Genomic DNA, 9,423 nt, shown 5'->3' on the forward strand with positions numbered 1-9,423 from the left:
TTCGATCGAATCATAGCTACCTTTGATTTTGCTAGCGTTATGGGGAATACAAATGAAATACGAGGGAAAAAACGATACGACGTTATTCAGAATAAGAGCGTATATTTATAAAAAAGGTAAAAAACCCTGGTACAACAAATTATGAACATTCCTATTTCAGCAATCTTCACTTAAAGGAGAAACACAAAAGCTTTTCTTAGTGATTAAACTTGGAACACAATATCGCATCCGAAAGCACTCCTACTTCATCGCATCATCTAAACCCAAACAGAAAACCTCTCACAAATCAGCGTGCTGATAAGCATGCTTATCTATATTTACACTTACACATCGGTGTGACAATGTCCCAGGTAGACACGATTGATTCATCATCAAATAGATATGCGGAGCATGGTTCAGAGAGTGAAAACAAAAAGATTGAAACACCTTTATTCGGTCGAAAATGGACGTTTTAGATGGTGTTCCAAAGTGTGTTTTGGGTTACCAGGTAAAATCCCGTACGCAGATCGTCCTCAGTTTCCTGATTCCGGTGATATTCGAACTGCTGGTGTACACCGTTGTCATGACGGCCGATGTTTTGGTGACGATCGAACATTTCCGAAACGAAAATCAAACCTGGGCATGGTTGACACTCAGTTTCATGTGGTTACCGGCCGTGGCCTGCTTTTCGGCTATACTTTCATCGCCGAGTCAGTGGCCCGAAACCGTGGGATGCGACGAAAGGACCGGTAAATTTGTGCTGAAGAATTTATTGGTGTTGACACTGTTTCCAGTGGCTGCAGTTTACCGGTATGTTTTGAATGCTGGAGCGAATGAAACTTTAGGCACTAGGGGTATCGTATTATTTTCTTTAAACATTTTCTAGATTCAACCGAAGAATATTTTGGAGTATCGAGGCACTATTCCATGAGCGAACCTCCTACGGAAGAGTTCAGGCAGTGTGCAAAATAAGAGAAACCTCACCATACGAGTTGTACCATTTCCTGCAAGCTTTCCTGCAGTCCGCACCGCAGATGTTTCTGCAGTTGTACATTCTGCTACGTGACAACACCTTCCGGAACTACGACACGGTATCGGTACAGATTGTCAGTGTGGTGTTTTCCTTTCTCACGATGTCGGCCATCATTACATCGTACCAACGGTTCGAGAGTCAAAAGATTGTCGGCCGATGCTATCCGTGGAGCTCCGAGGGACAAGTTAAAGCCCGGCGAAGAGAATTTCTACGGGCAACTAGCACGGCCGAGAGCGTACTGGCGAGCAACATTACGCCCAGCGGCCCCCAGTCGGATCCGGTCGTAACCAACATCATGAGAAACTTCTACTCGAGATACGGAGAAGAACAGCAGCCCTCTCCCAGTACTTCGGGAATCGGCCGGAAAACCATGTACGTAGACCAGTCGAACTATGACTCGTACTCGTCCAAAAAACACAATGATCCATACTTGAACTACACGGATGACGATAAGTTGACAGTTTCCGATACCGTTGATTCCCTCTCGCCGACAGTCAGCTTCAAGAAAGATCTGATCGAGAACATCGACGACATTCGAGAATACCTGCACCGGACGGACGAATCGAAACTGAACACCGGTGTCGACGACAGTGACGATGACTACGAAGCTCCTGTTTTCGTGGAAACATTCGATCGAAGCCCTCGGACACCGGCACCTCCGACGCCGGCAGCTTACATTATGAACCGTGCATCCGTGCTGAAAGACATATTCGTGTTCAATGCGGAGAACTTCATCAAAGACCATGTGCCGCGACTGCCCGATGGAATGTTCGAACATGACGAGAAGAAAGTGCCGGATCAAGTCGACGCGGATCAGGTGTCACTTCCTTCTCGCCGGCAAATGATCAACGGGCTAGAAGAGGATGATCTTATAGGAAAGTCAGTTCTGTTCGCCGGATGGGTTATGTTCCTGTTGATGCGGATGATTGCTCTATCCGTATTCTACGTGTTTTTTGCTACCTATTTCTGGATGATTTGTCTGAACCACTACATACTGATGATCGCGTGCATCATCTACGAAGTGCGTTTCCACGAAAAGTTAGAGCGATACTATTTCTATCTATTCTTGGCCTACATCTACATGTTCAGCTTGTTGGAATTCAAAATCCGGTTCATCCACGTGCGAACCTGGTACGTAGGCTACATCGTGCTGGTCTTCGTCGAGAACATTGCGTTAAGTGTTCTGTGGTACAATCTGGGCACTTTCGAGTCCTGGTGGTTTGACTTTTTGCACTATATCACCATTTGCAGTGGTACCCTAAGCCTGCTTTGTTTGCTGTTCTATTATGCCTTTTTGAAACCTAAAGATAAGTTGCTCTTTGTTAACTGATGGAACGTTTCCGGTACCTGGTGAAACTACTGTCGGTTTTCGCTCGATACCGAACCTAACTCAGTGTTCACCCTACAGGCTGTCAAACCGTAGGCCGGTTTCAGTTGCTTCAAACGAAAACGACATATTATTGCTTGATATGACACAATATTTATGTTTATTTATTGACGAATAATAGTACTTTTGTATTAAGATCTTATGTATAAAGATAATTTTAATTTTTGAGCATAGTGAAATTCTAACTACAGTTTATGTTCAATAATAAATTTAAATGTTTAAAACATTCAAATTATTCCAAACATATTTTTTATATTCGAAAACTTATGAATCTCGATTCACTGCATATCTGGACACACTGCATATTTTGACAGCACGACGAATTTTTTATCGTGACGTCACGAATGAACAAAAATTCATCCTTGACAGTTCAGCGGTACTGTTTACAAACAAGCTTAAACAAAAATCGAAGAACACATTTCAAACAATCATCTTTACACTTTGCAACTAGTCACTTTTATTTAATAGATCTCAAAAACAAACCGTATCAAATCGTGAGCAAATGTTTTAATACTTTATTTAGGCGATATGGACCGTAAATGGTCTCATACAATTTCTCAACAGACAAACAAAAAAATCTATGTTTACAAACAGTACTGCTGAACTGTCAAAATGTGTTCATTTGATTGAGGTTAGCAGTGACGGTAAAAAAACCTAATAGCGGTCGTCTCTGTTGGTATTTTGACAGTAGATATTTTCTGGAAGTTCTTTCTTTTAAGCGGTAAGTTATTTCAAGATTCAATAGCTGTCCGCACACGAAAATTATTAATGTAATTATTAATGATTTCTAAGTAATGACATTCCAAATTTGCATGCAATGAATTCTCAATCGACTGTTCGTTTCTGGGTGCTCGATCCACTCGATTGACACTGACATAATAAATGTCGTTGATATTCCGTTCATTTTGTGAATGTGTTAGTGTAAAAGTTAGGCGACTTACGCCAGTTAATTACACTCCTGCTAGAGGAAAAAACCAAAACTTGATTCAGTTATATAATTTTTTTATTTCGAAATAAACTAAAAATCAGCATGGAAACGTGCAAAATCGGAAAAAGAATAAGAAGAAAACGAACTGACAGTTCAGTCCGCATCTTCTCACTCAATTCCTATAAATTTCCGAGCCAACCGGTTGGAGGCGAAATACATTCGGAATCGGTTGTTGCGCTGGAATTGAAATTTATTCGGAATTAGGTTTTGCACGATGACGACACAAATGAACTGCCGATGAATCAAGTTCATCTTTGACAGTTGCCGTGTACTTGTTTTGTTTTGCGACTGCAAATTAAAAATTGACAAAATGACGAAAAGGTGCCTGGTTAAAACGTATTCCACAGTGAAAATAACTAAAAAGATTGCCCTGTATGTGTTTCCAGCATCAAGGAGCGATTTATTTATGAATCTGTTGAGTGTGAGGCGACTTGCAATTTTTATATTCGAACGATGAACTTCTGATGAACTTTTAAACTGTAAACAAGTACACGTCGACTGTCAAAAAAAGTTCATTCTGTTAATTTTTGTGAGGTTATGTCATGTTCGTGCAAAACCTAATTCATTATGATTTCCACAGTTAGGTTTTGCACGATGACGACACAAATGAACTGCCGATGAATCAAGTTCATCTTTGACAGTTGAGGTGTATTTGTTTTGTTTTTCGACTGCAAGTTAAAAATTGAAAAATGACGGAAAAGTGCCTGTTAAAATCGTATTCCACAGTGAAAATAACTAAAAAGATTGCGCTGTATGTGTTTCCAGCATCAAGGAGCGATTTATGTATGAATCTGTTGAGTGTGAGGCGACTTGCAATTTTTACATTCCAACGATGAACTTCTGATGAACTTTTAAACTGTAAACAAGTACACCTCGACTGTCAAAAAAAGTTGATTCTGTTCATTTTTGTGAGGTTATGTCACGTTCGTGCAAAACCTAGTAGGTTTTATACCGTCACTGCTAACATCAATCGGATGAACACATCTCGACAGTTCAACGGTACTGTTTGTAAACAGAAATTTTTGCGTTTGTCTTTTGACAAATTGGATGAACCCATTTACGTTCCATATCGCCTAAATAGACTTTTAAAACATTTGTTTACGATTGAATACTGTTTGTTTTTTAAATTTATTAAATAAAAGTGACTAATTGCAAAGTGTAAAGATGATTGTTTAAAATATGTTCTTCGATTTTTGTTTAAGCTTGTTTGTAAACAGTACCGCTGAACTTTCAAGGATGAATGTTTTTGTTCATTTGTGACGTCACGATAAAAAATGTTATTAGGTTTTGCACGATAACGACACAAATGAACTGCCGATGAATCAAGTTCAGCTTTGACAGCTGCCGTGTGTTTGTTTTGTTTTGCGACTGCAAATTAAAAATTGAAAAATGACGACAAAGTTTAACCGGCACTTTGAAAAATTAAGAAAAAGTGCCTGTTAAAAACGTGTTCCACGGTGAAACGAACTAAAAAGATTGCCCTGTATGCGTTTCCAGCATCAAGGAGCGATTTATGTATGAATCTGTTGAGTGTGAGGTGACTTGCAATTTTTACATTCGAACGATGAACTTTTAAACTGTAAACAAATACACGGCGACTGTCAAAAAAAGTTCATTCTGTTCATTTTTGTGAGGTTACGTTAGTGACATAATCTCATAAAATGAACAGAATAAACTTTTTTTAACAGCCGCCTGAGGTTTTTTTTACAGTTTAAAAGTTCATCAGAGGTACATCGTTTGAATTTAAAAATTGCAAGTTGTCTCACACTAAACAGATTTATATACAAATATCGCTCCTTAATGCTGGAAATGCATACAGGGCAATCTTTATACTTCTTTTCACTGTGGAATACGTTTTTAACAGGCACTTTTTCCTCATTTTTCAATTTTTAATTTGTAGTAGCAGAACAAAACAAACCACCGGCAACTGTCAAAGATGAACTTGCTTCATCGACAGTTTATTTGTGTCGTCATCGTGTAAAACCAAATTTCGAATGAAAACTTCTCGCCGATCCGGAATTGATTCGAATCTGATAATGTGTGTAAGATTTAAAAACTGGGAGTACATGGTTAAATTGCAATAATCAACCCATTTCCGATAAAACTTGAAAAACTCACATAATGGGTAATTATCTCTATCTCGATTAAGCTCTATGACAGTTCATTTACGATTCGGACGATTGATCAACTTAGGTCGACGCCAAAATTAATTTAAGAATTTCTTCAGCCGGATATTATCCACGTACCGGACGTCAAAATGTTCCGTGACGTTGACATTGTGTGTCACCATAAAAATTGCTTACAATTAATGTTGTCGTTCCGCAACCGTTCGAAGACGGTAACAGTTGACTGATGCCACGTGTGAATCGCTCTTACATATTGAGGGAGCGTTTCAACAAACAGATTTTCATAGGAGATCAGTGATTAGTTGGTTTTATTTTCACATGAACCGAAGATCATGTAAGAAGGAATATATTACATTTTTGGTCTTATAAAAGAATTTTTTTTTGTTGATGTTGGCACAGATGCTATGGTGAATGAATTAATCATGTAGATAATATGAATAATATTATATATTAATGCAATATTTCTGTTATCCTGTCTCATAGGCTGGTATTAAGCTGTATCAAGTTTCTTTTCTGGAGCTACGAAATTGGTGAGTGTTTTTGTTCAAAAAATGATCAGTATATTTTACCCCAAATTGATTTCATGAAAAGATCATGCAAAATTCTTAGATCCGACCAAAAGCACCAATTACACGGAGAACCCGCAGATCACAAAATTACAATATTGCATTTGTTGTTTCACGCCCTGGTTGTTTCAACTGAAATGCTGTTGATTTAGTTAACATATCTGTTGATTTTGTCATAACCATGCTGGTAAACGAAATTGCTGTTCACAAATGCTGTCACCTGGGGGAGAAAGTAGACAGCAAAACGCAGAACGAAAATCTTCTTCATTTAACTTGAAACGTTTCATATTGAAAAATTTCAATGGCAAATGAACGTCATTTATGTCAGTTACGTAGGCGCCGTTTCATGTAAGTGATAGTGTACAGAAGAATATAATATATAATCGCCAAACAATTTCTTTATGCCCTGTGAACATTCTGCTGGTAAATTCCTTCTTGGGAATTTGATTCTTTTGTTGCATTTCTATATCACCTGTGAGTTTAGTGGTGAAGCTATAAGCAGCTACTTAGGCAAAATTCCGATTTTTTTTTCAAACGATTAGCTGCCCACCGAAGATTCTAGCAGTAAAAAAAATATTTATTGCAATAGGCGTCCTAATCTCAAACAACTGAATAATTGGTACAACAACTGAGACATTTTTTGCTTTCATGCATACAGGTAACTTTGCTGGGATTGTGTCGTTGCTCAGTTGCACGAGTGACACCTCATTGAAACGTTACATTTTTTCGCTTGGGGTGTATGTCATTGCTCAACTGTAACGTTTCATTATACTCGTTTGTGGTGGGTGTCTTTGCTAAACTGCCAGCACGATAAATCAAAATTAATTGTTTTGCGATCGCTGGTTTTTCCGTGTAAGTTTGCATTTACAATATAGAAGTCATTATATTAGGCTGTGAACCATTCCGTGGTTCATTTTAACTCTTGGTTAAATTCTGACACTCGAGCCGTTAATTTGATGTTGTCAAAAATTACCCTGCTCGAGAGCATGGTTATTTTTGACAGATCGAAGGTTATTTTCCGACACTGAAAAAAATCTTGCAACGAAAATTCTAATATTATTTCTTTAGTTGAAATTATTGCCAGTGGAAAATAAACCCAAATAACACTCCCTCCGTCAAATTTTGAAATGGGCCGTGCAGTTGTAATTAAATTTAACTACTCGACACAAAATAACCACTTAAGTGTCAGATTTTAACCAAAAGTTGAAATCAACCGCGAAATGGTTCACAGCCTTTATGCGATTTGGATTGGTATTTTTTTATGCTTATCGCATCTGCGAAGCAAACTGAAATTCAGCTACCATGCTTTTCCTCGATTAAAAACGATTACAAAACATAAACATTCAATACAAACCCAGATGTGACTTTGCTTCGTAATAACACAGAATTCATAATCCTTTCATGCTTCCAGCAGCGAGCCTTCACTGGTTCCGTATATATTACAAAGCTGCCCAATCCTTCAACCAGTCCAAACACAGCTCGAGCTAATAGCACCGATAGCTAACTAGGAATTATGGATTGCAATAAAGAAAAACTTATTGATCCAACTTTTTCAATAACTAATGGATTATGGTCATATTTTTGCCATACTCTCCCTTCACTTAGCACTGCAGCGATACAGTGTCACTGTGTTTTCTTTTCTTTTCATTTTTTTTGCTTCTTACTGCACAATTTCGTCACAGATTCTTTCCGTTCCGCAACCATTTTCATACCATTTAGATGCTGTCGACGGTACCGATAAAGTTAATGTTTGATTGTACATGGTCCAGTTGTCGCTAGGGTTACCATCTCGATTGGACTACCACGTCATATGTAGAATTGCAATTTGCTCTCGAACGAACATGTTTTTATTCTGTTTATTAGCTGTCAAACATTAACATTATTCTTCAAGAGTATGTTGTCATCCTTTAAAACCTCATTTTTTCAAAGTATATTAAACTTTGAAATCTACTTCGATTACTGTTCATTGTTTCATTCCATGCAAAGAGTACCCACATGTAAAAATGTCGTTTGATCAGCGTTATAAACTATTATTTGCACACTTAGACTTTTTTCCCGAATTTCGGCAAAACTTGGCCGAGATTTGAACAGCCGAGTGCTCGGCAATCATCTCGGCAAACTTTAAAACAACTGAAATTCTCGGTATTTTTCATCTGACAGGTAATTTAAATATAAAATATATATTCCAGTTGAAACTCGTTATCACAGATTTATTGATTTCAACATTAGTTGGCGATTGAACCGAAAGACTCGGGATTGTTAAAAACAACTCTGTAAAATGGATGCACTTTCATGTTATTTCCAAAAGGAAACATAATTTGATTTTCCGCAGGAAATCAGATTCCGTCTACAAAAAAATAAAGGCTAAATAAAACATTGAATATTCAATAAAATATATCATACCGGAACCCAATCAATAATTTCATGCAGTAGATATCTATTAATAGGATCTGTATTCCGTGTGCGTTAGGATTTTCTGAGCGATTTCTTGTCACGAATAATCGTCAAACATTGGACAATTGGACAGTTTTCACCTTAAATGCTGTCAAACCGAAGCCACTTTCGAACCTAGTTTCAACGTCGTTGAACTGAAAATCGAGTCGATTTCGAATCTGATTTTTATATTAGGTTTTTTCAAACCCCCGTTGCTGAGTGCGAATCCACCACTGTTTTGTGACCCTGGGTCAGTTTCAGCTTTCTCAAGCAAAAATGACATAACATTGCTCAGTTTTGCACCGAAGAAAAATGGCTACTTTGATGAATCGCCGAATTTAGGTTGTCTTAAAGCTGTTTATGCCCCGTTTACACTTCTGCTGGCTGCCAGCATGCTGGTGTCAGAGTACTGCCCTCTTAGGAAAAAAACGTTCAACGGTGGTCCTTCGTTGTTCTAATACTTTGGATCATTGGACCACAGTTGAACGTTTTTTCCTAAGAGGGCAGCACACTGACACCAGCATGCTGGCAGCCAGCAGAAGTGTAAACGGGGCATTACCGAGACTCTGGTAAGTTGATATCAATAATTTGCTGATTTCGGTAAACGACCTTTTGCTGGTAAACACGGTAATTCACAAAAGCGAATATCAATATAACATTTTGAATTGCCGAGAAATCTGAAATAATAAACCGAGTATTTTGGAAAAAGCGCTCTTTGTTGAACTTTCAGTAAAATATTGTTTCACCGAATGAGTGGGACGAACTTAGTTTGACAGCTATCAACGGTTTTTGCACGTACTAATTCTAATTTAAATGTAATAGCTATATTCGATATGACTAAATGACGTGATGAATAAGCTTCTGATAAATAGAGTTCTTGTTTGACAACTGGTTTGTTTGGCTTTGGTGGG

General features: G+C 38.0%; 1 protein-coding gene across 1 annotated transcript; it reads left to right on the forward strand.

Annotated features, from left to right (window-relative positions):
- Positions 1-209: 209 nt before the first annotated feature.
- LOC131433697 (uncharacterized) lies at positions 210-2,562 on the forward strand. The gene is made up of 2 exons (XM_058600276.1): positions 210-789; positions 866-2,562. Exons 1-2 carry the CDS (start codon positions 443-445, stop codon positions 2,340-2,342), a joined length of 1,824 nt encoding a protein of 607 aa, XP_058456259.1. The 5' UTR covers positions 210-442; the 3' UTR covers positions 2,343-2,562.
- The last annotated feature ends 6,861 nt before the right edge of the window (positions 2,563-9,423 follow it).

This window comes from Malaya genurostris, chromosome 1 (genome assembly GCF_030247185.1).
Source record: "Malaya genurostris strain Urasoe2022 chromosome 1, Malgen_1.1, whole genome shotgun sequence".
NCBI lineage: Eukaryota > Metazoa > Arthropoda > Insecta > Diptera > Culicidae > Malaya > Malaya genurostris.

Coding starts and splice junctions, on each gene's coding strand:
- LOC131433697 (XM_058600276.1), top strand. CDS start 443: ATGGACGTTTTAGATGGTGTTCCAAAGTGTGTTTTGGGTTACCAGGTA. Junction 790..865: donor CCAGTGGCTGCAGTTTACCG/GTATGTTTTGAA, acceptor AACATTTTCTAG/ATTCAACCGAAGAATATTTT.